Raw genomic sequence first — 26,350 nt, forward strand, 5'->3', positions numbered from 1 at the left:
GCAGCTATGGGAGGCCCGTAATCTGCCAGCACCCTATGTCAAAAAATTCAACACACCAGCAGTGTGAGGAGACCTGAAAGTGGCACATGGCATGAGACACTGTGGACCTGGCAGCAGCATGAGGAGGCGGTACAGAGGCCCATGGCAGATTAGGGGCCTGGCAGCAGCTATGGGAGGCCCGTAATCTGCCAGCACCCTATGACAAAAAATGGAACACACCAGCAGTGTGAGGAGACCTGAAAGTGGCACATGCCAGAGTGTGGCGATGGAGACAGCAGCAATGGGAGGCCGTACAGGGACCCATGAGAGACTCTGGACCTGGCAGCAGCATGAGGAGGCGGTATAGGGGCCCATGGCAGATTAGGGGCCTGGCAGCAGCTATGGGAGGCCCGTAATCTGCCAGCACCCTATGTCAAAAAATTCAACACACCAGCAGTGTGTGAGGAGACCTGAAAGTGGCACATGGCAGAGTGTGGCGATGGAGACAGCAGCAATGGGAGGCCGTACAGGGACCCATGAGAGACTCTGGACCTGGCAGCAGCATGAGGAGGCGGTATAGGGGCCCATGGCAGATTAGGGGCCTGGCAGCAGCTATGGGAGGCCCGTAATCTGCCAGCACCCTATGACAAAAAATGGAACACACCAGCAGTGTGAGGAGACCTGAAAGTGGCACATGTTTGGGGCATGATTCATGGCGGATTTAGTCAGTTGTGTCAGGAACTGGTGGTTTGAAATCCAGACTAATCCACGCCTGATTCATTTTCACAAACGTGAGTCTCTCCACACTTTGGGTGGACAGTCGTGTCCTCCGCGGAGTTGCAATACCTCCTGCCGCACTAAACACGCGCTCCGATGCCACGCTACTGGCCGGGCATGACAGCCTTTCAAGGGCAAATTCAGCTAGTTGGGGCCAAAGGTCAAGTTTCGTTGCCCAGTAGTCAAGGGGATTGTCTACCTCGGTTGGCAGGGTGCTGTCCAAGTAGGCCTAAGCCTGTTGTTTGAGGTCCTGCTCCAGGTCCACCTGATGCTGCTGCTGCTGCTGCTGCGGCTGGTTATTAGTTTCCTCACTGCGCTGGTGAAGAAAGCTACTCATCATCGACTGCAGACTGAGGCAGCTGCTGCTGGTGGAGCTGCCACTGCTCCTACCACCCCACCCCTCCCCTGCTGCCATGGCAGCGGAACGCGAGCGCACAGGGCCCACAGTGTCTGAGGATGGACGCTGGCGCACAAAGGCAGAGACCAGCTGACTACATAGGTGGTTTTTATAGTACGTTATTTTGGCCTCCCTCTCAGCAGGTGTGAAAAAGGCCACCATTTTTGAACGGTAGCGAGGGTCCAACAAGGTGGACAGCCAAAAGTCATCCCTCTGTCTGATGGTTATTATTCGGCTGTCGGTACGCAAGCAAGCGAGCATGCTATGGGCCATTTGTGCCAAGGAATGCGAGGGACTCCCTGCCTCCATCTCCACAGCATACTGCCACGGTGCGTCTGGGTCCTCTGTCTCCTCTTCCTCCTCCTCTACCAGATGCTCCTGCTCCTCCACTCCTGTCCGCTGAGTGGAAAAACCACCCATTTCACTCAATAATTCCTGAGCACCAATGTCCTCCTCTACCTCCTCCTCTTCTTCCTGTCCTGCCCCCACAGGGGTCATGTGGCGTTGAGATCTGTGCGCCACGTCTACCGCACCCTGACCAGCCATTGTTAACAGCATTTGTTCCAGGACGTGCAACAGAGGAATGACGTCGTTCATCCCATAGTCCTGCCGACTCACGAATAGCGTGGCCTCCTCAAAGGGCCTGAGCAAGCGCAGGTGTCACGCATGAGCTGCCAATGGCTGACATCTCAGTTACACAGGGAGTACCTTTATCCGCTTTTAACATCAGGAAATCTGTGATGGCCTTTTGCTGTTCGTAAAGGCGGTCTAACATATGTAGGGTTGAATTCCACCTTGTTGCAACGTCACAGCATGAGGAGTCGGTACGGGGGCCCATGGCAGATTACGGGCCTGGCAGCAGCAATGGGAGGCCCGTAATCTGCCAGCACCCTATGTCAAAAAATTGAACACACCAGCAGTGTGTGAGGAGACCTGAAAGTGGCACATGGCAGAGTGTGGCGATGGAGACAGCAGCAATGGGAGGCCGTACAGGGACCCATGAGAGACTCTGGACCTGGCAGCAGCATGAGGAGGCGGTATAGGGGCCCATGGCAGATTAGGGGCCTGGCAGCAGCTATAGGAGGCCCGTAATCTGCCAGCACCCTATGTCAAAAAATTGAACACACCAGCAGTGTGAGGAGACCTGAAAGTGGCACATGGCATGAGACACTGTGGACCTGGCAGCAGCATGAGGAGGCGGTACAGGGGCCCATGGCAGATTAGGGGCCTGGCAGCAGCTATGGGAGGCCCGTAATCTGCCAGCACCCAATGTCAAAATATTCAACACACCAGCAGTGTGAGGAGACCTGAAAGTGGCACATGGCAGAGTGTGGCGATGGAGACAGCAGCAATGGGAGGCCGTACAGGGACCCATGACAGACTCTGGACTTGGCAGCAGCATGAGGAGGCGGTATAGGGGCCCATGGCAGATTAGGGGCCTGGCAGCAGCTATGGGAGGCCCGTAATCTGCCAGCACCCTATGTCAAAAAATTCAACACACCAGCAGTGTGAGGAGACCTGAAAGTGGCACATGGCATGAGACACTGTGGACCTGGCAGCAGCATGAGGAGGCGGTACAGGGGCCCATGGCAGATTAGGGGCCTGGCAGCAGCTATAGGAGGCCCGTAATCTGCCAGCACCCTATGACAAAAAATGGAACACACCAGCAGTGTGAGGAGACCTGAAAGTGGCACATGGCAGAGTGTGGCGATGGAGACAGCAGCAATGGGAGGCCGTACAGGGACCCATGACAGACTCTGGACCTGGCAGCAGCATGAGGAGGCGGTATAGGGGCCCATGGCAGATTAGGGGCCTGGCAGCAGCTATGGGAGGCCCGTAATCTGCCAGCACCCTATGTCAAAAAATTCAACACACCAGCAGTGTGAGGAGACCTGAAAGTGGCACATGGCATGAGACACTGTGGACCTGGCAGCAGCATAAGGAGGCGGTACAGGGGCCCATGGCAGATTAGGGGCCTGGCAGCAGCTATAGGAGGCCCGTAATCTGCCAGCACCCTATGACAAAAAATGGAACACACCAGCAGTGTGAGGAGACCTGAAAGTGGCACATGGCAGAGTGTGGCGATGGAGACAGCAGCAATGGGAGGCCGTACAGGGACCCATGAGAGACTCTGGACCTGGCAGCAGCATGAGGAGGCGGTATAGGGGCCCATGGCAGATTAGGGGCCTGGCAGCAGCTATGGGAGGCCCGTAATCTGCCAGCACCCTATGTCAAAAAATTGAACACACCAGCAGTGTGAGGAGACCTGAAAGTGACACATGGCATGAGACACTGTGGACCTGGCAGCAGCATGAGGAGGCGGTACAGGGGCCCATGGCAGATTAGGGGCCTGGCAGCAGCTATGGGAGGCCCCTAATCTGCCAGCACCCTATGACAAAAAATGGAACACACCAGCAGTGTGAGGAGACCTGAAAGTGGCATATGGCAGAGTGTGGCGATGGAGACAGCAGCAATGGGAGGCCGTACAGGGACCCATGAGAGACTCTGGACGAGGTGGTATAGGGGCCCATGGCAGATTAGGGGCCTGGCAGCAGCTATGGGAGGCCCGTAATCTGCCAGCACCCTATGTCAAAAAATTCAACACACCAGCAGTGTGAGGAGACCTGAAAGTGGCACATGGCATGAGACACTGTGGACCTGGCAGCAGCATGAGGAGGCAGTACAGGGGCCCATGGCAGATTAGGGGCCTGGCAGCAGCTATGGGAGGCCCGTAATCTGCCAGCACCCTATGTCAAAAAATTGAACACACCAGCATTGTGTGAGGAGACCTGAAAGTGGCACATGGCAGAGTGTGGCGATGGAGACAGCAGCAATGGGAGGCCGTACAGGGACCCATGAGACACTGTGGACCTGGCAGCAGCATGAGGAGGCGGTACTGGGGCCCATGGCAGATTAGGGGCCTGGCATCAGCAATGGGAGGCCCGTAATCTGCCAGCACCCTATGACAAAAAATGGAACACACCAGCAGTGTGTGAGGAGACCTGAAAGTGGCACATGGCAGAGTGTGGCGATGGAGACAGCAGCAATGGGAGGCCGTACAGGGACCCATGAGAGACTCTGGACTTCGCAGCAGCATTAGGAGGCGGTATAGGGGCCCATGGCAGATTAGGGGCCTGGCAGCAGCTATGGGAGGCCCGTAATCTGCCAGCACCCTATGACAAATAATTGAACACACCAGCAGTGTGAGGAGACCTGAAAGTGGCACATGGCATGAGACACTGTGGACCTGGCAGCAGCATGAGGAGGCGGTACAGGGGCCCATGGCAGATTAGGGGCCTGGCAGCAGCTATGGGAGGCCCGTAATCTGCCAGCACCCTATGTCAAAAAATTGAACACACCAGCAGTGTGAGGAGACCTGAAAGTGGCACATGGCATGAGACACTGTGGACCTGGCAGCAGCATGAGGAGGCGGTACAGGGGCCCATGGCAGATTAGGGGCCTGGCAGCAGCTATGGGAGGCCCGTAATCTGCCAGCACCCTATGTCAAAAAATTCAACACACCAGCAGTGTGAGGAGACCTGAAAGTGGCACATGGCATGAGACACTGTGGACCTGGCAGCAGCATGAGGAGGCGGTACAGGGGCCCATGGCAGATTAGGGGCCTGGCAGCAGCTATGGGAGGCCCGTAATCTGCCAGCACCCTATGTCAAAAAATTTAACACACCAGCATTGTGTGAGGAGACCTGAAAGTGGCACATGCCAGAGTGTGGCGATGGAGACAGCAGCAATGGGAGGCCGTACAGGGACCCATGAGAGACTCTGGACCTGGCAGCAGCATGAGGAGGCGGTATAGGGGCCCATGGCAGATTAGGGGCCTGGCAGCAGCTATGGGAGGCCCGTAATCTGCCAGCACCCTATGTCAAAAAATTCAACACACCAGCAGTGTGTGAGGAGACCTGAAAGTGGCACATGGCAGAGTGTGGCGATGGAGACAGCAGCAATGGGAGGCCGTACAGGGACCCATGAGAGACTCTGGACCTGGCAGCAGCATGAGGAGGCAGTATAGGGGCCCATGGCAGATTAGGGGCCTGGCAGCAGCTATGGGAGGCCCGTAATCTGCCAGCACCCTATGACAAAAAATGGAACACACCAGCAGTGTGAGTAGACCTGAAAGTGGCACATGGCAGGGGCATGATTCATGGCGGATTTAATCAGTTGTGTCAGGAACTGGTGGTTTGAAATCCAGACTAATCCACGCCTGATTCATTTTCACAAACGTGAGTCTCTCCACACTTTGGGTGGACAGTCGTGTCCTCCGCGGAGTTACAATACCTCCTGCCGCACTAAACACGCGGTCCGATGCCACGCTACTGGCCGGGCATGACAGCCTTTCAAGGGCAAATTCAGCTAGTTGGGGCCAAAGGTCAAGTTTCGTTGCCCAGTAGTCAAGGGGATTGTCTACCTCGGTTGGCAGGGTGCTGTCCAAGTAGGCCCAAGCCTGTTGTTTGAGGTCCTGCTCCAGGTCCACCTGATGCTGCTGCTGCTGCTGCGGCTGGTTAGTAGTTTCCTCACTGCGCTGGTGAAGAAAGCTACTCATCATCGACTGCAGACTGAGGCAGCCGCTGCTGGTGGAGCTACCACTGCTCCTACCACCCCACCCCTCCCCTGCTGCCATGGCAGTGGAACGCGAGCGCACAGGGCCCACAGTGTCTGAGGATGGACGTTGGCGCACAAAGGCAGAGACCAACTGACTACATAGGTGGTTTTTATAGTACGTTATTTTGGCCTCCCTCTCAGCAGGTGTGAAAAAGGCCATCATTTTTGAACGGTAGCGAGGGTCCAACAAGGTGGACAGCCAAAAGTCATCCCTCTGTCTGATGGTTATTATTCGGCTGTCGCTACGCAAGCAACCGAGCATGCTATGGGCCATTTGTGCCAAGGAATGCGAGGGACTCCCTGCCTCCATCTCCACAGCATACTGCCACGGTGCGTCTGGGTCCTCTGTCTCCTCCTCCTCCTTCTCTACCACATGCTCCTGCTCCTCCACTCCTGTCCGCTGAGTGGAAAAACCACCCATTTCACTCAATAATTCCTGAGCACAAATGTCCTCCTCTACCTCCTCCTCTTCTTCCTGTCCTGCCCCCACAGGGGTCATGTGGCGTTGAGATCTGTGCGCCACGTCTACCGCACCCTGACCAGCCATTGTTACCAGCATTTGTTCCAGGACGTGCAACAGAGGAATGACGTCGTTCATCGCATAGTCCTGGCGACTCGCGAATAGCGTGGCCTCCTCACAGGGCCTGAGCAAGCGGCAGGTGTCACGCATGAGCTGCCAATGGCTGACATCGAAGTTACACAGGGGAGTACCTTTATCCGCTTGTAACATCAGGAAATCGGTGATGGCCTTTTGCTGTTCGTAAAGGCGGTCTAACATGTGTAGGGTTGAATTCCACCTTGTTGCAACGTCGCAGATCAGGCGATGCTGTGGAATTCCGTTCTGCCGCTGCAGCTCAAGGAGGGTGTGCTTTGCGGTGTAGGAATGGCTGAAATGCATGTAAAGTTTACGTGACATTTTAAGGATGTCTTGCAGTGGGATGGTGGATTTTAGGAACCGCTTGACAACCAGATTGAACACGTGAGCCATGCATGGCGCATGGCACAACCTTCCTTGACGCAGAGCAGACACCATGTTCTTTCCGTTGTTGGTCAACATGGTTCCGATTTTGAGTTTGCGCGGAGACAGCCATCTGTCGATTTCTCTGTTCATTACACTGAGAAGTTCCTCCCCTGTGTGACTACGTTCGCCAAGGCATACCAGGTGCAGCACAGCGTGACACCGTTGCGCCCTGCACATGTGATATGCCGGTCAGGTAATGGGACTTGGCACGGGGGTGGCGGCTGAGGACACGAAGGAAGAAGAGGTGGTAGAGGCGGACATGTTTTGTGGACCAAGGACGTGCAAACGTGGAGGCAAAAGCGGCGTGACCTGTCCAAGTTGCTGGTGCGGCTGTGACGGCACCACGTTCACCCAGTGGGCCGTAAATGACATGTACTGTCCCTGACCGTAGTTACAGCTCCACACGTCGGCGCTGCCGTGCACTTTGGCAGAGACCGACATGCTTAAAGACTGGCCCACCATCTCTTCTACATGTGAATGCAGGGCTGGCACTGCCTTTTTGGCGAAGAAATGACGGCTTGGCACTCTCCACCGCGGCGCGGCACAAGCCATCATTTCTCGGAAAGGTGCTGAGTCCACCACTTGGAAAGGGAGGGACTGCAGCACCAGCAACTTGGACAGGAGGATGTTCAGCTTTTGCACCGTCGGTGCGTGCTCGCAAACTGTTGTCTCTTGGAAACGGATTCCAAGAAAGACTGCTGACGGAATCCGTGAACAGGAGTAGCAGGAGAAGGAGCATCTGAACGAGCGGAAGATGGCAACGAGCGACAACTCCCGCCGTATCTTTATCACGGTTTTCCCAGGCCACCAAATGGCGACGCTGCATATGCTGCCGCAACGCTGTAGTCCCAACATGGGCCCCCTGGCCACGCTTGACTTTCTGGCCACATAGTCGACATACGGCTACGTTTACTTCCTCGGGCGGCTTGACAAAAAATTGCCACACCGCCGAGTAGGAAACTTTGCCCCCAATACTCCTCACTGGCTGACTGCTGCTTCCTCCGTGCACACCGGCACCACTACTGGCCGTGGTGGTAGGCTGCAGTGGAGCTGGTGCTCTACTCCGTGGCCGTTTGCCTCCACTGACACTGCTGCGACCCTGCTGCCTCCTGGGCAACCCACCGACTGTTTTGCTCGCTGCCAAGCTGCCACCCTCTTCTCCGGATGATGCGGAAGCAATAGCCTGATGACGACGAGGCTGCCAAGTGCGATCAGCCTCCTCATCATCAATTAGGGTCTCCGCCTCACTACTAGCCCCCTCGGCTGCGTGTGGGTCAGGAGACAGACCTGTCTCTAGACCGGCTACCGGGCCACTCTCCTCGCCACTACTTCTTCGCCTGGCTGCTGAAGAGGCGGATGTCTCCCCCCGTTCCTGACCGCCCTCTGTTTGCTCTTCCTCACTGTACAGTGGGGCTGAGCCCACAGCATGCGATACTTCGCTTGGTGAGGGAACACCAAAGGACAGGGGCAGGTAGAGGACACGTGATTTCAGTGGGCTTGGTCCCGGGCCATGGCAACTAACGGTTGTGTCTGACGTACCCACCGACCGTTGGCTGTAGGTGTCAGAGGTGACTTGGGAAGAGGAAGACGACCGAGCCAACCAATCGATGACGGCAGGGTTGTCGGTGGAGACACGACCGCTGGATGACACCGGGAGCACTGGCCTCTGGCTGCGAATAGTGCTGCCTCGACCCCTTCCTCTGCTGCCACGTCTGCTCGCTCCTAAAACATTGCCTCCTCTGCCACTCCTCTGCATGTTGTCTGACATACTCTTTAATTAAACGATTCTGTGTCCCTGAGTAACAATTCTGTGTCTGTCCCTGAGTAACAATTCTGTGTCCCTGAGTAACATTTCTGTGGCCCTAAGTAACAGTTCTGTGGCCCTCAGTAACAATTCTGTGTCCCTCAGTAACAATTCTGTGTCCCTCAGTAACAATTCTGTGTCTGTCCCTGAGTAACAATTCTGTGTCCCTGAGTAACAATTCTGTGTCCCAGAGTAACAATTCTGTGTCCCTCAGTAACAATTCTGTGTCCCTCAGTAACAATTCTGTGTCCCTGAGTAACAATTCTGTGTCCCTCAGTAACAATTCTGTGTCCCTCAATAACAATTCTGTGTCCCTGAGTAACAATTCTGTGTCTGTCCCTGAGTAACAATTCTGTGTCCCTAAGTAACGTTTCTGTGGCCCTAAGTAACGGTTCTGTGTCCCTCAGTAACAAATCTGTGTCCCTCAGTAACAATTCTGTGTCCCTCAGTAACAATTCTGTGTCTGTCCCTGAGTAACAATTCTGTGTCTGTCCCTGAGTAACAATTCTGTGTCTGTCCCTGAGTAACAATTCTGTGTCCCTGAGTAACAATTCTGTGTCCCTGAGTAACAATTCTGTGTCCCTGAGTAACAATTCTGTGTCCCTGAGTAACAATTCTGTGTCCCTAAGTAACGTTTCTGTGTCCCTAAGTAACGTTTCTGTGTCCCTAAGTAACGTTTCTGTGGCCCTAAGTAACGTTTCTGTAGCCCTAAGTAACGTTTCTGTGGCCCTAAGTAACGTTTCTGTGGCCCTAAGTAACGTTTCTGTGGCCCTAAGTAACAGTTCTGTGGCCCTCAGTAACAGTTCTGTGGCCCTCAGTAACAATTCTGTGTCCCTCAGTAACAATTCTGTGTCTGTTCCTGAGTAACAATTCTGTGTCCTTAAGTAACGTTTCTGTGGCCCTAAGTAACGGTTCTGTGGCCCTCAGTAACAATTCTGTGTCCCTCAGTAACAATTCTGTGTCTGTCCCTAAGTAACAATTCTGTGGCCCTAAGTAACGTTTCTGTGGCCCTAAGTAACGTTTCTGTGGCCCTAAGTAACGTTTCTGTGGCCCTCAGTAACAATTCTGTATCCCTCAGTAACAATTCTGTGTCTGTTCCTGAGTAACAATTCTGTGTCCCTAAGTAACAATTCTGTGGCCCTAAGTAAAGTTTCTGTGGCCCTAAGTAACGTTTCTGTGGCCCTAAGTAACGATTCTGTGGCCCTAAGTAACGTTTCTGTGGCCCTAAGTAACGTTTCTGTGGCCCTCAGTAACAAATCTGTGTCCCTCAGTAACAATTCTGTGTCTGTCCCTAAGTAACAATTCTGTGGCCCTAAGTAACGTTTCTGTGGCCCTAAGTAACGGTTCTGTGTCCCTCAGTAACAATTCTGTATCCCTCAGTAACAATTCTGTGTCTGTCCCTGAGTAACAATTCTGTGGCCCTAAGTAACGTTTCTGTGGCCCTAAGTAACGTTTCTGTGGCCCTCAGTAACAATTCTGTATCCCTCAGTAACAATTCTGTGTCTGTCCCTGAGTAACAATTCTGTGTCCCTAAGTAACAATTCTGTGGCCCTAAGTAAAGTTTCTGTGGCCCTAAGTAACGTTTCTGTGGCCCTAAGTAACGATTCTGTGGCCCTAAGTAACATTTCTGTGGCCCTAAGTAACGTTTCTGTGGCCCTCAGTAACAAATCTGTGTCCCTCAGTAACAATTCTGTGTCTGTCCCTAAGTAACAATTCTGTGGCCCTAAGTAACGTTTCTGTGGCCCTAAGTAACGTTTCTGTGGCCCTAAGTAACGATTCTGTGGCCCTAAGTAACGTTTCTGTGGCCCTAAGTAACGTTTCTGTGGCCCTCAGTAACAAATCTGTGTCCCTCAGTAACAATTCTGTGTCTGTCCCTAAGTAACAATTCTGTGGCCCTAAGTAATGTTTCTGTGGCCCTAAGTAACGTTTCTGTGGCCCTAAGTAACAATTCTGTGTCCCTCAATAACAATTCTGTGTCTGTCCCTAAGTAACAATTCTGTGGCCCTAAGTAACGTTTCTGTGGCCCTAAGTAACGTTTCTGTGGCCCTAAGTAACGTTTTTGTGGCCCTAAGTAACGATTCTGTGGCCCTCAGTAACAATTCTGTATCCCTCAGTAACAATTCTGTGTCTGTCCCTGAGTAACAATTCTGTGTCCCTAAGTAACGTTTCTGTGGCCCTAACTAACGATTCTGTGGCCCTAAGTAACGTTTCTGTGGCCCTAAGTAACGTTTCTGTGGCCCTCAGTAACAAATCTGTGTCCCTCAGTAACAATTCTGTGTCTGTCCCTAAGTAACAATTCTGTGGCCCTAAGTAACGTTTCTGTGGCCCTTAGTAACGTTTCTGTGGCCCTCAGTAACAAATCTGTGTCCCTCAGTAACAATTCTGTGTCTGTCCCTAAGTAACAATTCTGTGGCCCTAAGTAACGTTTCTGTGGCCCTAAGTAACGGTTCTGTGGCCCTCAGTAACAATTCTGTGTCCCTCAATAACAATTCTGTGTCTGTCCCTAAGTAACAATTCTGTGGCCCTAAGTAACGTTTCTGTGGCCCTAAGTAACGGTTCTGTGGCCCTCAGTAACAATTCTGTGTCCCTCAATAACAATTCTGTGTCTGTCCCTAAGTAACAATTCTGTGGCCCTAAGTAACGTTTCTGTGGCCCTAAGTAACGATTCTGTGGCCCTCAGTAACAAATCTGTGTCCCTCAGTAACAATTCTGTGTCTGTCCCTAAGTAACAATTCTGTGGCCCTAAGTAACGATTCTGTGGCCCTCAGTAACAAATCTGTGTCCCTCAGTAACAATTCTGTCTGTCCCTAAGTAACAATTCTGTGGCCCTAAGTAACGTTTCTGTGGCCCTAAGTAACGATTCTGTGGCCCTCAGTAACAATTCTGTATCCCTCAGTAACAATTCTGTCTGTCCCTGAGTAACAATTCTGTGTCCCTAAGTAACGTTTCTGTGGCCCTAAGTAACGATTCTGTGGCCCTAAGTAACAATTCTGTGGCCCTAAGTAACGTTTCTGTGCCCCTAAGTAACGTTTCTGTGGCCCTCAGTAACAATTCTGTGTCCCTCAATAACAATTCTGTGTCTGTCCCTAAGTAACAATTCTGTGGCCCTAAGTAACGTTTCTGTGGCCCTAAGTAACGATTCTGTGGCCCTCAGTAACAATTCTGTATCCCTCAGTAACAATTCTGTCTGTCCCTGAGTAACAATTCTGTGTCCCTAAGTAACGTTTCTGTGGCCCTAAGTAACGTTTCTGTGGCCCTAAGTAACGATTCTGTGGCCCTAAGTAACGTTTCTGTGGCCCTCAGTAACAATTCTGTGTCTGTCCCTAAGTAACAATTCTGTGGCTCTAAGTAACGATTCTGTGGCCCTCAGTAACAAATCTGTGTCCCTCAGTAACAATTCTGTGTCTGTCCCTAAGTAACAATTCTGTGGCCCTAAGTAACGTTTCTGTGGCCCTAACTAACGATTCTGTGGCCCTAAGTAAACGTTTCTGTGGCCCTATGTAACGTTTCTATGGCCCTAAGTAACGATTCTGTGGCCCTAACTAACGTTTCTGTGTCCCTAAGTAACGTTTCTCTGTCCCTAACTCTCTCCCTGCATACAGCCAGGTCTGCCTCTGTTGAATGACTGGAGGCAAATGGAGAATTCTAAAATGGCCGCCATTTATAGCTCGACCATTACACTGTGCTGGCTGGCTGGCTGCTGATTGGCTAATGCGATCACATGTCATGAATGAATGCATTATGGGTCAGCGCGCCTTGTCTGCGCGTCTTCCCAGACATCCCCGCTCCGTTGCCACACATGTCGCCGCCATTTTAGGAAAAATTTCGATTCGCGCATCCGAAGTCTGCTTATTTTCGGATTCGACGCGAATCGAAATTTTCCTAATATTCGAAACGAATTCCACTTCGCCAACTTCGATTCGCTCATCTCTAGTTACAACCAAAAATGTAAATGTATTTTATTGGGATTCTATGTGATAGCCCAACACAAAGTGGCACATAATCGTAAAGTGGAAGGAAAATGATAAGTGCTTTTCAAAATTTTGTACAAATAAATATCTGAAAAGTGTGGCGTGCATTTGTATTCAGCCCCCTTTACTCTGATACCCCTAACTAAAATCTAGTGGAACCAATTGCCTTCAGAAGTCACCTAATTAGTAAATAGAGTCCACCTGTGTGTAATTTCATCTCAGTATAAATACAGCTGTTCTGTGACACCCTCAGAGGTTTGTTAGAGAACATTAGTAAACAAACAGCATCATGAAGGCCAGGGAACACACAAGACAGGTCAGGGATAAAGTTGTGGAGAAGTGTAAAGCCGGGTTAGGTTATAAAAAATATTCCAAGCTTTGAACACAGTGCAATGTTCAATCCATCGTCCGAAAATGGAAAGAGCATGGCACAACTGCATACCTCTCAAGACATGGCTGTCCACCTAAACTGACAGGCCAGGCAAGGAGAGCATTAATCAAAGAAGAAGCCAAGAAGCCCATGGTAACTCTGTAGGAGCTGCAAAGATTCAAAGCTCAGGTGGGAAAATCTTTCCACAGGACAACTATTAGTTGTGCACTCCACAAATCAGGCTTTTATGGAAGAGTGGCAAGAAGAAAGCCATTGTTGAAAGAAAGCCCTGTTTGTAGTTTGCGAGAAGCCATGTGGGGGACACAGCAAACAAGTAGAAGACTGTGTTCTGGTCAGATGAGACCAAAAAGCAAAACACTATGTGTGGTGGAAAACCAACACTGCACATCACCCTGAACATACCATCCCCACTGTGAAACATGGTGGTGGCAGCATCATGTTGTGGGGATGCTTTCTTCAACAGGGACAGGGAAACTGGTCAGAGTTGATGGGAAGATGGATGGAGCCATATACAGGGCAATCTTAGAAGAAAACATGTTATAGTCTGCAAAAGACTTGAGACTGTGGTGGAGGTTGACCATCTGGCAGGACAACAACCCTAAACATATAGGCACCAGGTCAGGTGATTGACTTGGCCATTGCATAACATTCCACTTCTTTCCCTTAAAAAACCCTTTGGTTGCTTTTGCAGTCTGCTTTGGGTCATTGTCCATCTGCACTGTGAAGCGGCGTCCAATGAGTTGTGAAGCATTTGGCTGAATATGAGCAGATAATATTGCCCCAAACACTTCAGAATTCATCCGGCTGCTTTTGTCAGCAGTCACATCATCAATAAATACAAGAGAACCAGTTCCATTGGCAGCCATACATGCCCTTGCCATGACACTACCACTACCATGCTTCACTGATGAGGTGGTATGCTTAGGATCAGGAGCAGTTCCGTTCCTTCTCCATACTCTTCTCTTCCCATCACTCTGGTACAAGTTGATCTTGGTCTCATCTGTCCATAGGATGTTGTTCCAGAACTGTGAAGGCTTTTTTAGATGTCGTTTGGCAAACTCTAATCTGGCCTTCCTGTTTTTGAGGCTCACCAATGGTTTCCATCTTGTGGTGAACCCTCTGTATTCACTCTGGTGAAGTCTTCTCTTGATTGGTGACTTTGACACACATACACCTACCTCCTGGAGAGTGTTCTTGATCTGGCCAACTGTTGTGAAGGGTGTTTTCTTCACCAGGGAAAGAATTCTTCGGTCATCCACCACAGTTGTTTTCCGTGGTCTTCCGGGTCTTTTGGTGTTGCTGAGCTCACCGGTGCGTTCCTTCTTTTCATGAAGGTTCCAAACAGTTGTTTTGACCACGCCTAATGTTTTTGCTATCTCTCTGATGGGTTTGTTTTGTTTTTTCAGCCTAATGATGGCTTGCTTCACTGATAGTGACAGCTCTTTGGATCTCATCTTGAGAGTTGACAGCAACAGATTCCAAATGCAAATAGCACACTTGAAATGAACTCTGGACCTTTTATCTGCTCATTGTAATTGGGATAATGAGGGAATAACACACACCTGGCCATGGAACAGCTGAGAAGCCAATTGTCTCATTACTTTTGGTCCCTTAACAAGTGGGAGGCACATATGCAAACTGTTGTAATTCCTACACCGTTCACCTGATTTGGATGTAAATACCCTCAAATTAAAGCTGACAGTCTGCAGTTAAAGCACATCTTGTTCGTTTCATTTCAAATCCATTGTGGTGGTGTATAGAGCCAAAAATGTTAGAGTTGTGTCAATGTCCCAATATTTATGGACCTGACTGTATATATTGACACCCATGTGGCTGCCTTGTAGATAGTACTCAACCTGCTGCCACTCACAAGGTCGAGACCCTTTGAGTGGATAGTGATGCAATCCCCCTGGCACAGCCAACCCTTTCAAATTGTAGGTCAAGGAGATGAGTTTCACCAACCAAGAGGCAATAATCTTATTGCAAGCAATTAAATCATTGTACGCTCCACCTGGAATGACAAACAAGTGCTCCGACTTCCTGATACCAGATGTCTCCTTGATGTAACATTTTAAAACTTGGCCCACATCTGATGGGCTAACTTCTTGGGTACTCCACAAGAGGGACGTAGGATGGACAACGTTTTGTGTGATATGGACTCTGAAGACCACTTATGCATGATCTTGAGCATCAGCCTAAGTAACACCCAGTCTGGAATGTATGTAAGAAAGGGTTCTTTAAATCCCAGGGCTTCTAATATGGACACTCTTCTGGTTGATGCAATTGCCACCAGGAAATAATTTTTCAGTGAGATTTACCATTTAAAGGGCCACTTTGATTGAAGGCATGTGATGCAAACAAGTCCAACACCAATGGGAGATCCCAGTTCACAAACAACAATCCCTTAGGTAGGTTTCAATCAAGTTGCAGCTTGAAGAACAGTATAATTTAGTAGTTGGATGCCCACTAAATGCCGGTAAAGGTAGAGATAGGTGAAATGTGGATCCATAGCATACTTATGCATAAACCTAAATCAAGCCCTGCCTACAGAAACTTCTGAATGTGACTTTTGAAGAGCCCAGTGTCAAACCGTGATCAGCAGAAATCCTGTGAATTTATGTCATATTCTATTACAGGCACTATTAGTGCTGTACTTCTTTGCTTTCATAAGAGTATTCACAACCTTTACAGAGCAACCAAGATCTATTAGCCTCTGCCTCTCAAGATCCAAGCTATGAGCTTGAGTCTGTCAGGTGTTCGACGAATGTGACTTTGGAGAATCCAATCTCACCGGCAGAGGGAGTGGATCCTTGGCACTCATTAGGAGGGGCAGAGGGTAACATAGCTCCTTCGACCAATCTTGGATCACCAACAGAACTATCACCTTCCCCTGTCACAGCCTCAGCAGGAAGCTGCAAATCAGTGGGAGAGGTAGAAAGACATAAGCTGTCCTGTAAATGATCAGCACCTCCACCTCAATTATATATGGATGCTGGACCATGGAATAGGACTGCAGCAACTTGGTGTTGACTGGGGATGTAAAAAGTCTACCTCTGAAAGAAATTACCAAGGCTGTTAATTCTTGAAAGACTTGCGGCAGTCTGGACCAGTCATTATTGTCCAGGATTGTCCTGGACAAATATTTTGCCTAAAGATTAGGCCGCAGATAGCTGCAGGATATTGAATTGGGCCTACTCTAGAATCTGAGAACCCTCCTTCAGGAGGGAGAAACTGAGTGCCCCCTTGTTTCCGGATGTAGGCCACAGCCTTTGTGCTGTCTAACGTCACCAGGGCAGGTCCACCCTAGATGAAATGTCTGAAGGCTAAGAGCCTGAAATTCCTTTCTTAACTGCAGGATGTTGGACACCAGCTTGGACCTTTGAAAAAGGCCATTTGTCCTCAGCCCATTGCTCCTGAATTAGGGCTCTCCATCTACTTTGCTGGTGTCTGACTGCATCACCAGCCACTAGGTCATCAGATGGGAATGACATCGCAGAAGATTCTTCTTATCAAACCACACGTTTAGCCTCAATTTCAAAAAGGGCGTAATCTATATCTTCTGAGCTAGGCCCTCTGGCTGTTACCAGTCCAGAAACCCGACTTGAAAGGGGGTGAGAGTTCAACTGAACCTACCTGACCTGCTGGAGCATGGCAAATATGTGGCCCAATCTGAGATGTGAAAGCTGAAAGATCTCCCAAATATGGTCTGAAATGCTTGCCTTGAAGGACCATGTGTCTGTCACCAAATGCCCATAAGACATGTATGAATGACACAATCCCCAATATACCAGAAAGCATCCTGACATGAACCAGTTCGCTGACTTCTTAGATTACGTGCTGGCTTTTTCTTTGACTCGCAGCCAGAAAACTATTAATTTAAGCTTCACCTTTTAAGATCAAGAACAATGCAGTGATTGAGTACCTCCTTGTAGGCCACAGCACCTTCTAATGGTGATTTCATGTATCTGGCCAATCCCATAAGGGACACACTGACCCAGGGGGTGATTGAAAACCCTTGACATTCTGCTGATGCTGACAACATGCTTCAATCTTTTAGAATGAGCACTTGATTGAGTCACCATAGGAGTATTGTCAAGCCGTCCTCTGGAGGGATATTTCCACAGCTTTGCTTCTATTTACAGGCATTTCATCAACCTTATAAAAGGAATCAAAAACCTGGACACAGGTCGTCCTAATTTTCTTATTGTAAAGGGACTTGTTTAGAAGGGACTGAAGAGGATTGATCGGCTTGAGAAGGCTCTGAGACCAGTTATAATGGCCCTAAAAGGAAGACTGGACGTTGGCAGAATAGATGGCCTTTGCAGAAAGTGAATTCAGCAAATCCTTTAGAGTGTCTTGACCACATGCTTAATTAATTGTGACTGCTTGGTTACCATCATCTTAATCACTGTCTATTTGAACAAAGCAGGAATCAGACAGTCATGTTCATTCACATGATCTTTGGATGAATCTGACAAGGGTTGATTTGTCTGAGAAGGTTCTAAGACTGCTAATTGGCAGAATATATGACCCCTTCACAAGGCAAGAGGAAGGAACTCCTTTAGAATGTATTGGCCACATGGTCAATAAATCTGATAACTTGTTAGGTGTCAACCTTTTTATCCCTGGCTACTTGAACCAGCAGGGTTCGTACAGTCATGCTCATCTGACTCTTCTTTTGGAAGAGTCTGAAGAGGATTGTTTGCCTGGAAGGCTAGGAGACTGCTCCTTTATAGTGTGAGTGGAAACAATTCTTTACAGTGTAATAACCTCATGTGACAACCTGTTAGGTGTCATAATCTTTATCCTCGGTTGCTTGAAAAAAGCAGTATTTATGCAGTCATGTCCATCCACATCGTCCTCTTTGGAAATTCTGAAGAGGGATGCTTCAACTGGGAAGACTAGGCAGCTTCTCATTGCCAAAGCAGATAACCCTTTCAAAGGGTAAGCAGAAACCACATCTTTAGAGTGTATTGACAATGTGTTTATTGAATGTGACATCCTGTTAGGTGTCATTATCTCTATCCCTGGCTGCTTAAACCAGCAGGAAGCATAGTCATGCTCCTCCGCATCTTCTTCTTCATAGAGTCTGAAGAGACTGTCTTGCCTGGCATGGGTATGAGACTTATAATTACCAGAACATATAACCCTTTCACAGGGTGAGTGAAAACAACTCCTTATGAGTGCACTGGCCACTTGTTTAATGAATGTGACAACATGTTGGGTAGCATCATCCTCATTTCTGATTGCTTGAACAAAGCAAGATTCATATTGTCATGTTCATCTGTCTCTTCCCCTTTGGAAAGTCTGAAGAGGCTGTTGTGCCTGGGAAGGCTGAAACTGCTTATTGTTAGAACATATAACCCCTTCACAGGGTGAATGGAACACTTACACTCATGTGGGCAGCACAGTGGCTAAATGGTTAGCACTTCTGCCAAGGGTCATTGGTTCGAATCCTAACCATGGCACCACCTGCCTGGAGTTTGTATGTTCTCCCTGTGCCTGCGTGGGTTTCCTCTGGGTACTCCAGTTTCCTCCCACACTTCAAAGACATTCTGGTAGGTTAATTGGATCCTGTCTAAATTGGCCCTAGTATGTGTATGTATGAATGTGAGTTAGGGACCTTATATTGTACTCCCCTTGAGGGTTGTAAGTACCTGTAATAAATAAATAATAATAATAATAATAAGAGCAACAAAAAGGTAGGAATATGCAACAGAAATACAATAATATTCTGCAATGTACACAAACCATCCAAGGGAATTGTTGACATCATAAAGACCTCGTTTTTTTTTTTTTGAGAAACTGGAAAGCACAAACAAATATAAAAGGGATGTCCTGTATTCCAACAGACAATGCTGGCTACAGTAGTCATCCACAAGCGACTCCTTTACCTTCTCTGGGAATGCTGGTCTTTTGAGGGAGTTGGCATGATGGCACAATAGTAAAGCAAACATGAGAAGCCACCAACAGGTTAATGCCATGTGTGAACAGACAAAGTATTACTTTGTACACCTGTTATGCAGAGTACTAACTCTGGAGCTCAGGGTATGCACAGCGGCTGGAGGGAGCAACTATACCTAGAAATGCTGCAAACATTTGGATACACAGCATTTTAATATTTAGCTCACCCAACCTCCAGTATCCGACTGTAAACACTGGCACTGCACGGGTGTGCGTGCCTAGGGGAGACCCTGCTGACACTGGCTGTTAGCTATGATAAAAGCCACCCCATGGACTAGCAGCAGGGCTTCCTGGATTATGGGTCATTTAGCCAGTACACCAGGGACCGCGTCCACCTGAAACACACACATGGATAGGCAGCCAGCCCTTTAGACCAGCCAGGTAGAAGAACACACCCAGGTTCTGTACATGGGAGGAAAAAAGAGGAACATTGAGGCTGCAGGTGGGGTCAAATTTATGAGTTAGGTCCTGGAAGCATGGGGGTGTGGGGTCCTTACCCAGCTGTGCTGACACGGAGCTGTCAAGAAAGGGGATTTAAATTACTTTGAAAGTGGCATGGTTGTTGGTGCCAGGCAGGCTGGTCTGAGTATTTTAAAAACTATTGATCTACTAGGATTTTCACGCACAACCATCTCTAGGGTTTACAGAAAATGGTCAAAAAAAAGAGAAAATATCCAGTGAGTGTCAGTTGTGTAGACGAAAATGCCTTGTTGATGTCAGAGGTCAGAGGGGTTTAGAAAGACTGGTTTGAGATGATAGAAGGGCAACAGTAACTCAAATAACTCAATCAAGGTATGCAGAATACCATCTCTGAATGCACAACACGTCAAACCTTGAAGCAGATGGGCTACCGCAGCAGAAGACCACACTGGTGCCACTCCTGTCAGCTAAGCACAGGAAACAGAGGCTACAATTCACACAGACTCCCCAAAATTGGACAATAGAAGATTGAAAAAACATTGCTTTGTTGGATGAGTCTTGATTTCAGCTGCGACACTTGAAATTCAGATTGTAGGTTCAGAATTTGGTGTAAACAGCATTGCTTGAAGTGAGGTGATTGTAGCCGTATTAGTGCATTTGCGACAGAAACAATTGAGTACTGTCCGTGATACTTTTTTATTTGCACTAATATACAATTTTGAGGACAAGCTTTTGGGGAATGTCCCCTTCTTCAGGTACTGCTTAGACCTGAAGAAGGGGACATTCCCCGAAAGCTTGTCCTCAAAATTGTATGTTAGTGCAAATAAAAAAAGTATCACGGACAGTACTCAATTGTTTCTGTGTAAACAGCATGAATGCATGGATCCATCCTGCCTTGTAACAACAGTTCATGGATGTGCAGCCGACAAATCTGCAGCAACTGCGTGATGTTATCATGTCAATATGGACCAAAATCTCTTGAGGAATGTTTCCAACACCTTGTTGAATCTATGCCACAAAGAATTAAGGCAGTTCTGAAGGAAAAGGGGGGTCTACCCCGGTACTAGCAAGGTGTACCTAATAAAGTGGCCGTTGAGTGTATATTTATTCCTCTTGCTCCACCACTGCGATGGAGCAAGAGCGGAACTAAACCCATCGACTTAACAGTTTTAAAAAACTATTATATTCCCAACATGCCGAGAATGCTAACTACCACATCTGCTTGTGCTCTCAAACAAACTGTCAAACCATCAAATGACTGGTGTCATACCTGATCACATGTGGAGTATCATGTCAGTTGAAGATCAAATAGAAGCTAAGGTGGCATCTTCCTTGGCTGAAAAGGGTAGGGGGGTTTAGTTCCGCTTTACTTCATTTTGTTATTAAAAAAATTAAAATCAGATTGGGTTGTGAAAGCTAAAAAGGTTTGCCATATAAGCAAAGAAAATTGAAAATGGCTTTATATGTTTAGAAAACTCTGGAACCCTGAGGCCCCTTGCACTTGGGGCTGTTCAGCTGCTGTGCATCCCTCCTGGCATCTTAGTGCATCTGGGAGGGACATGTAAAGTGTCCAGCCCTGCTTTAGGCAACCTGTCAGTCAATGGCAGGCTGTGGCTGAACGGGATGAACACTGTACTGAGTGGTACCAGTGTAAAAGGCCCTATATGTTCATGGATGTTGTCCATGAAGGGACAGGGCCCTAAATGCTACCACTCAGTACAGCGTTCAACACTGGCCCATCACAACCTGCCATAGACTTTGACAGGCTGCCTTCAGCAGGGCCAAACCGTGCACTTGTCTCTGCTGGGTGCACAAAATAGCTGGGAGGGATGCACTACAGCTGAATTGGGCCTTAGGGGACTTCTTTCAGCATACATCTCTCACATAATTTTCTACAGTGCACCGGGTTGTTAGGCATTGCAAAAACAGTCCCCATTTCTGGTTCTGCATGAGCAGCATGAGCTAGGGAAGTAGAGTAACTGCAGTGGATCTGCAGAATCAGCTTTGGAGGTACAGTATGTATGATGTCACCAGGTATGTTTTTACTCTAAATCCAAAATTAAATTTACACGGCCGTGTCATGTCATGGTGTAGAGAAAATATGGTGTCACCTAGGGTTCTCACCCATGCAGGCTGAGTGGCTCCAAGATGTGTCTCATTAGGAAAAAAATTACCTTTCAGTTTTGTGCAGCAATGGTAAATCCTGGATTGGGTCATTGAGTGCAGAGCTGTTGTAAAGTATTGAGTAGGATTATTCCTTCTTCCCTGGGTCCATGTTTTGATGGTTTCCAGCACCTACTGATTGTGAAAATGTGCATAGGCCTTATGTTGTGCAAAAACGTGGATATTTGGGTTGAATCAAAAATTACAAGAGCAACCTCAAATTTGCATTCAGTGGCATGCATCATAATATCTCTTTAAGAATGGTTCTTATGAAACAAAGGGCTGAATCTGAGCATCCTGTTATTTAGCTTAGTACAGCATTAGTGCAGTCTGCTTTAAGAAACACACAGGTGTTTTTTGTCCCTGCTTGTACATACCATTGAAACTTCCTCCTTGGTGACGTGAATCCAGGTTTCATTAAAAGCTTAAGCTGTCAATGTGCAGAATTCAAGGTGAGTTTGAATTTTGTTTTGTTTCATATCCCTCCCTGTTTTCTTTGCAGAGTAGCCCTGGAGCAGATCTGAGTCAGATGGGGTGAGGAAAAAGGGAATTATTCACTGTTCACATATCTGATTTTTTTGCCACCATGTCTTTGTGCTCATTTTATTGTTTACAAATGTACTTTGACTTCAGAATGTAGAATAATGATGGCCAAACAAAAGACCAACAATCATATGAAATTCTTATAATTGTAATGTTCATTCGATTTTCAAATAATTTGTGGGTGAAAACTGATAACCATTTTCAAATTTTCAAAGCTGAAAAATCTAATAAAAAGTTTGGAAAAGCATTCTTGAATGAACGAAGCTTGAAACACTAGTGTGTTGCGCAGTAAAAATTGTACCATTTTTAATGCGTATGTATGAGATTCTGTCACTTCCTTATTACTTAGGTGAGCAAACCAAATGGTAAGTCAATTAATTTATGTCCATTGAATGATTTCCCATTTGAAATTCAGTCACTGATGATGGTAGTATTGTGAGCTCTGCATAACGCTTTTTCATTTTTCAAGTGTGAGTTGGAAGGACTTTTCATCTAGTTCATGGTCTCCATAATACCTAAAGAGGAGGTTCAGGCTCTCCCAAAAAAATTAAAAGTGAGGAGCTACAAATACTGTAGCTGCTGACTTTTAATATAAGGAAACTTAGCTGTTCAAGGGTCCAGCGCCATTGTCACCCGAGCTAGCTCTTCACTAGCCTCCGGGTTTCCTGCACCAGCATTGCAAGTGAGGGAAACTGTCTCGTGAGATCTTTTGGGACCTGTGAAGTGTCTCAGAAGACTGCGGGGGGAAGGAGGGTGGCCGAACTTTCGTCTCAGTTCGCCATGGCGAACTGAGCCAGAAGTGGGAGCGGGTACCTGTCAAAACCAGGTAACCACTTCCCCCCAAAAAATGCCAAATGTGGTAGTGGAGGGAAGGAGAAGGCAGGCAAGTGGAGCTTCCCCTTTTGGGTGGCGCTCCGCTTTAAAATACTGGACAGTAACAGGGTGTCCATAAATAAGAAAAAATTGAAATGCATCCCTTCAAACTGGCTTGTGCTATTGTGCATGTAACTATCACCAGGTATAAAAAGGCTGTATATTAATAAACAAAAAATGTATTAAATGTATCAAAAAAATATAAATAAAGGTATGACTGACAGGTTTCCCCTTTACTGTGGCAACCCACCCACAATCCAACAAAGAAGACGCAAAAATAGAGACTGTACCAGCTTTTGTATGTCTCTGGTCATCCTGCTATATTGTGTCTAGTGCACATTCCAGAAGTCACCCCATGTAGCTTGTTTTGCCATTCCCCTGCTTGATTGCTAGGACACTAGCAACTAGCATCCAACGATTATTATGGTGCAGGTGGCAAAAGTATCTTAGCAACCAGTTCAGTAACTTTGCCCTGTGCATACAGGCTAAATTACTGAGTTGCAGTGAGGATAGAGTGTTAGGTGTGGACACCTCAGTGCTGCTCATCACTGAATGCCACAGGTGTCAGTCGCTTTACTGGTGGTACGCCCTGGCTATCAGATGCTAATACTCTCAGCTCATGTGTTAGTGTGGCAGCAGGACTAGTCAGGAGAAGGACTCACTTCGGTTTTTGACACAGGAGATGGAGCAGGCAGGGTACTGTAGCAATGCAGTTTGTACCAATTTTGCAGGTAGGGCCAGCTCAGCTGCAATGTAGGCCCCTCAAAGAGTGTAAAATGAGTAGTACATTGACTGCAGGGAAATAAGTAAGTGTCACTAAGGCATGGAAGCATTATTTTTTTCATAACTACTGGGAGCAATTTATAAGGGGAGTGTTATTCTGACTTTTGTAACATGGCAGCAGTGATTTTGGTAACATACAAGTAGTGTGCAGCAGGTTCTTGTAAGTTTCTTGAGAAATAAGAAAGCTTTCCCGAAACATGGCAATGTCAAAAGAGATTTACATTAGGGATTATATTATTACTGAAAAGAAAAAAACTTTTGTGATAAACACCTTATTATTCACCTATTATTCATGAATGGATTAAGTGCTGATGAGTGAATGAATTAGTGAATTTTACCATGTGGATTTACATGGTAAAATAGGGCTAATGTGTTTTACAAACGTAGATCTACTCTCTCTATTTGTCCTAGTGACCACTGTCACTGGGTCTAAAAGTGAGGGAAAATTCAAAATGATCATCATTATTGTTGTAGCTCAGTCTGCAGCTAAGACAGGAAAAAAACTGTCTGTGCAGCAGAGGAGACTTTTATACAGGTACAGCTACAGGAGGGGACTCTTATTGCAGAGCTGTGTACAGCCAGTGTTGAGCCCACCCGCTACTCAATAGGAAAGGATGTAGGCTGCAAGGATTGTAGGAGGTGTAGTTTTGACAGACTGAGCTAGCTTGGTGAGCTGGAAGGAGTAAACTGCAAATCACATATGGCAAGCACATTTTTGCAACACATTTCCAAAACACGCGGCACAACACTTCTTTTCTGTGCGCTTTGTCATGTGTTCTGGAACCGCCAAGTGTGAATGCGGCCTAAATGTACTAATTTCAATCACTTCTATAAGAAAATGTAATTGATAATATATCTTTTTGTATTGCTATATGATACATCAAATGTAAAAAATAAAGGCATATTGCTCCCAAAAAGTTCTTTTTAAGTAATGCAGTTTATTTTTATACCAGAATGAAAATCCTGGCCCAGGATCCTATAATGTTGCCAAAGGACCAGATATCAACAGTGTTTCTTTATCAATGAAAGGGACTGGAGACTTTCCTTCAAAGGTACTATATTGGCTTAAGGTCAGAGATATATTTATTTCCATATAATACAGTATACAATTGATATATAAAACATATGTATTGAGATTACAAAGTGAGTGTACAAATAGTCCATTTAAAGGTGTACAATCTAGAAGAGGCCTTGGTAACTACCTGCTGTAGCAGAAACACATGTTTGGCAGCCGCTGGCCTGTGCTACACTTTGGCTACCTCACAGTGGCTCTGCACTTTTCAATCCATACCTGCTTCAGCAAACATTGGTGGATGTGAAAGCAGGGCCAGTAAATATCTTTCCCCTTATCACTAGATGGGGCGCAGGTGTGGAGAATGGAACCACTGTGTTCCCTACACAGACACAGGAGACTGCAGAAAGTAAACTGACAGCAGTTTTAAAGAACAAGTACACCTTCCAAATAATCAGTTTAAATCTGCTTTTTTCTTAGAAAATGAATAAATCTACCTTTGCAGTGGAGTCCCCCTGCACTGCAAGGTTTAATTGCTCATTTATTGTAGGGGCAGAGGCTTAAGGAGCAAATACTTACCTTATTGCTTGCTCCACCATGCTCCCTTTAGTGCTGCCACCCCCACAGCCTGCTCTGTTTGCTGCGACTGATTCCATCTCACTCCAGCCTCCGTGACTCTCCAGTTTCTGTTACTCTCCAGCTTCAATAAAGGCTTAAAATGATTCTAAAAGTTCATTTTTTTATTTGATTTAAATGACAAACATGTCATACTTACCTGCTCTGTGCACTGGTTTTGCACAGGGCAGCTCCGATCCTCCTCTTATCAGCCCCCCCCCCCACGAACACCCACTGCTTGCTTTGGGGGGCACTCGTGCGCACTCGCTCTTGAGCCACCTTCGTGTGTCCATAAGACTTACAGAGCATGGCTCGGCTCTGCCCCTCTCTCCCTGCTCACTGGCTATGATTGAGAGCAGCGAGAGCCAATGGCTCCAGCTGCTGTCTCTAAGCTAATGAGATGCGAGAGAGCCTGGGCTCTTGTGCACATCGCTGCATCAGGATAGGGCTCAGGAAAGTATTTAAGGGGTGCCAAAGGGGAAACTGCATAGTATGCATGAAGGTAAAAAACCTTCTGCCTTTAAAACTACTTTAATGTAGCTGTATTGTTCGTGCTGATGTTGAGGCTCTGCCACAGACTAGAGTTTTGGGCAGGGGAGGAGAGCGTTGAAGCTGGTTGGAGCGGGCATGTAGGGAAAGTCAATCTGCTTGTGCAGTAACTCCTAACAAGCATTTAACTCTTGCAGTGTGAGACAGGAAGGCAGTGCAAAGGTGGATTTTTTCATTTTCCTGAAGATGAACTTTAACCTTCCAATGCCAGGTTTTACAGCAGTTGGCTCAGATCCTACAGCCAGTTGAATGCCATTGTTTACAAATGCCTTTGTTGACTAGCCTTGTCTCCAACAATAGGCAGAGAAAAGATGGATCACTCTCCCTCTGCAGGCATCTCCAATTGCTACTTTCAGCTATAGCACGACATCTTAGTGCTAAGGGATCATACCAACCTACAACATCAGTTTTGATTCACTACCAAAAAAGATTAAAATAGAATGCACATATGGATACTCTACAACATATTAA

The 26,350-nt window shown here is 47.5% G+C and overlaps 1 protein-coding gene across 1 annotated transcript in view; it reads left to right on the forward strand.

Moving 5' to 3' along the window:
* The window catches only part of STPG1 (sperm tail PG-rich repeat containing 1), a 196,003-nt gene that overhangs the window by 84,620 nt on the left and 85,033 nt on the right, over positions 1 to 26,350 (forward strand). The window contains exon 4 of the mRNA XM_089665192.1: positions 24,657 to 24,755. Within this exon, the coding sequence (XP_089521318.1) occupies positions 24,657 to 24,755 (99 nt within the window). The remainder of the gene's footprint in view (positions 1 to 24,656; positions 24,756 to 26,350) is intronic.

This window comes from Staurois parvus, unplaced genomic scaffold (assembly GCF_062004578.1).
Source record: "Staurois parvus isolate SC_StPar_1 unplaced genomic scaffold, SC_StPar_1.0 ptg002140l, whole genome shotgun sequence".
NCBI lineage: Eukaryota > Metazoa > Chordata > Amphibia > Anura > Ranidae > Staurois > Staurois parvus.